General features: G+C 36.0%; 2 protein-coding genes across 2 annotated transcripts; one reads left to right on the top strand and one right to left on the bottom strand.

Moving 5' to 3' along the window:
• Positions 1 to 83: 83 nt before the first annotated feature.
• On the top strand, positions 84 to 1,442 carry EIN_432740 (hypothetical protein; the record flags this gene model as incomplete). The annotated part of the gene is made up of 1 exon (XM_004260435.1): positions 84 to 1,442. The coding sequence occupies one exon, from the start codon at positions 84 to 86 to the stop codon at positions 1,440 to 1,442; it is 1,359 nt and encodes a 452-aa protein (XP_004260483.1).
• A 99-nt stretch (positions 1,443 to 1,541) lies between these two features.
• Positions 1,542 to 3,641, bottom strand: EIN_432730 (hypothetical protein; the record flags this gene model as incomplete). Its single annotated transcript, XM_004260434.1, has 1 exon — positions 1,542 to 3,641. The coding sequence occupies one exon, from the start codon at positions 3,639 to 3,641 to the stop codon at positions 1,542 to 1,544; it is 2,100 nt and encodes a 699-aa protein (XP_004260482.1).
• Positions 3,642 to 3,690: the final 49 nt, after the last annotated feature.

Below are 3,690 nucleotides of genomic sequence, written 5' to 3'. Positions count from 1 at the left end.
GGAAATAGACCCCAAACCCACTTGCTGTTGGGAAGTATATAGTAAGAGTTGCGCTCAGAAACACTTTATTTAATAAACGGGAAATGGTATATACAAATATGAGAAAAGTTGCCACGAAGAAGAATTATAAAATTCTAGTTGACAAGGATAAACGTACATTTGTTGATGGAAAGCTCTATTTTCCCCTCGGGTCGTATATGAATAGTATAACAGATTTGGATATTAACAATTTCACTGGATCGCCTTTTAATTTAATGGTATCGTATCCAATGCTCGATAAGAAGCAGTTGGACTATGTTTACACCAAATCAAATGGCCAAATTCGTGTAATTAATAATTTCTCGCCGGCTGTAACTTATTCGAAAGACAATGCTGTCTTAGAAGAAAAATTGAATTGGGCTAAAGCGCGAATTGAGGAATGGAAAACCTCTAATGGACTCTTTGGGTATTACATGGCTGATGAACCGGGCGTTTCTATATTACCGTCATTGTCTGCAGCTACTTGGGCAATTCGTGATAACGATGAAAATCACATTGCATGGCCTGCGGTCAACCAGCGATTCATCTTAGGAAAGTTAAAAGAGGGGTTTGATGTTGTAGGTATTCCTGATTATCCCGTCCAAACGTTTGATGATTTACAAAGTGTGTGGATTGTTGCAGAGCAAGGAAGAAAGAGAATGGGAAACACTCGTGCAATGTGGAACATTCCCCAAATTTTTGACTGGACTGTTTATAATAAAACAGAAAAATTGGATTGGTCAAAGGAGTTTGCACCAACGGAGGTGCAATTGAAAAATATGGTGTACCAAACCATTGTTGGTGGTGCTATGGGTATTATATACTACGACTATTCTGAAGTTGTCACAATGGATTATAAAGCCAAATTTACAACGGAGTGGGAAAAAATAAAGAAGGTGACAAAAGAGTTGAAAGATAACTACGTCGACATCATATATTCAAACGCAAAAACTAACAAAGGGTACAAACTCCCACTTTTCACAGGCGTTAATAAAGACAATTATTTGGGATGGAGAATGTTTAGAAAAAACAATAAGGACTACATCCTTATTGTTAATGTCAGAAACGTTGCAACAACATACAAATTCACCAAACCATCGACAGCAACATTGAAAAAAATTGATGGAAAATCGACATATACAGACACAAATAATGTGATTACTATAGCTTTACAAGCAATGGACGTCATGTGGTTTGAAGGCACTGACACCAACTTTACGTCTGATGAAAGTAAGTATAGTACTCCAAATATAAAATCAGAGTTTGTTGAGGCAAACGCAATTGATAATGAAGATTTGGGTGATTTCCCCGAACTTCCAACAACGCCAGAAGATCCAAGTAACCCACCAATTAACGACCAAAGTGATGCTACATATGGTATTATAGTCGTGGTTTTAGCTTTCGCTGCACTACTTATTCTTTGATTTATCATTTCTTTTTCTTGTGTTTATGTTTATGAAAAAATTACAATATTTACAATAATTAAATATAAACAAAAACAAAGAAAATATAAAAATTCCCAATTAAACGAATAGTAAAAATGATAACGAAAGGAATATATAAAACGCTGGAGAGGTGTCTTGGTCGTGGCTTTCTATTTGATTGCTCGTTTCTTGATCATCGTTTGGTTGTGGGTTTGCAGTAATACATTTGTTATTGTCTCGTATATACCCTTCTCTACATTCGATAAATTCACACTGCTCGGGATTAAAAACGCCGTTAATGCAAAGTGAACCCCAACTTTCGCTGTCAGAACTTTCTTTACATCTATCGTCCTTTTTTGTTTGGTTGTCGTTACATTGAATTTGGTGATTTTCATAAATTTGGATTGCCGCCTTGATAAATTCCATAACAGAACTTTCGGTATCTTCAAACGAGTCTATATCAACATACTCTTCTGGTTGATGTGTGCGATATTCATTTGGGACAAAGTCACTCTCATCTGAAGGAAGAGATGGCATGAATGATATTTTCATTGATAACCCAAATGTCCCCAAGTCGACATTGTAATTTCTTGTGATTTCCTCGTCTTTAATGACAACAGTTGGTGACTCACCAACAACTCTGAAAGTCGAAGTTGGAAGTCCAGAATATGTTGCAGTAATTGCAGACTTTTTCTCAACAACATTCTTTGCAAATAAAGAACATGCAGAAAAACAGAAGTGATCAGTCATCACAATTATTTCATTCGACTTTCGGACGTTTTTCATTTGATATGTTCCACTTGACGGAGAGTTCAAATATGAAGGTTGCGTGTGTGTATATAAAACATCTCCATAGGTATCTGTTTGTGGATTGGAATACCATTCAGTTAGTTTGCCTGTTATTAAGAATTGTTGGTCACGAGACCTTAAAGTGTTTGTTAACGGATCAATCAGAGAGTTGACAAACCCCCCTTTCATGACTTTCTCTGTTGTTTCGTTAATTCGTGCGATGTATCGTTTTGTGTAATAAGTTGATGGGAATAAAAGTTTATAAAGGTAGTCTTCTGCACTTACATACCCACCTCCATTGTTTGGGAGTACAACTAAAATTGGGTGAGTATTCGTATCAAAAAACTTCATACAGTTGTCTGCAGTTGTAATGAAGTCGCTCACTTTAGTTGGTGAAAAAGAGTTGACGACTAAAATGTTCATATTGATATCATCGATAACACGTTTTGTGCATGAAATGATATTTGGAAGTGTATATTCATACACGTTTTCCCCTTTCAACTTCGGAGCGAAATCAGTGTTTGTAATTTCAAATGGAATTTTAGCGATTACTTCATTATTGCTAACCCTATCGCGTTCGTTTTTAGTCTTTTGATCGATCACTCGTTTAATTTTCATAGCTTCGTCATTGGATTTAAAAAGAGACGGTGACAAATAGTACAACACACTATTAAACGAGACACTCGTATTATCCGAGAAAGTTAACACAAATTTTAAATCGTTTTCTTCATATGGAAATGATGAGTAAAGAGATACCTCGAAGAGTTGTTTCATATAAGCAATTGCGCCGTTTTCGTTTTTCAGGCGGTAATATTTCAGTGCATAATTTGAAAGAAATTGTGTTGCGTCGACGCCATTGATCTTTATAATCTTCGAATTGTTGTTCATCTTTTCGTTGAGAGAAGTGATGATCTCCTGGCCAAAAATACGTTGTGGAGAGAGTCCAAGAATTGTGTTGACAACTCGAAGATAAACGTCTTTTCCTTTGAAAACGAAATTAATTGGATTCATCGTGTAAAATTGTGTTATTTTATAGTTGGTTGAATCCGCTATTTTCAAGGAGAGGTGGAGATCACTTGGCCCTTTCACAAGTTTTTGAAGTGAAACAAAGAAATCATAAAAGTTGACATTTTCAGGAGCAGATTCTACATTTATTCGAATTTTTGCGATTTCCGCATCAATATCAAACTTTTTGTGATAGGTAGGACGACTTGGTGGTTGTGGTGGATTTTTTGCAGTGTCGCGGAAAGCATACGCACCCAGGTATTCGTCGATTCGGTCGAGAATAATAAGTGCATCAGCCTTTGGAAACAGATCCGTTTTCATTTCAGAAATCGCGTCTGCCGGTGAACAGATGTTCGTTTCACATTTGGAAAAGACTGAAATAACAAGAAACAGGAAAATCAACATATAATGGACGGATATACAGTTTTTCGATTTATTATATTTGAAAAAATAT

This window comes from Entamoeba invadens (genome assembly GCF_000330505.1).
Source record: "Entamoeba invadens IP1 unplaced genomic scaffold scaff_1105074725867, whole genome shotgun sequence".
Classification (NCBI taxonomy): Eukaryota; Evosea; order Mastigamoebida; family Endamoebidae; genus Entamoeba; species Entamoeba invadens.
This window is presented reverse-complemented; position numbering and strand designations above follow the sequence as displayed.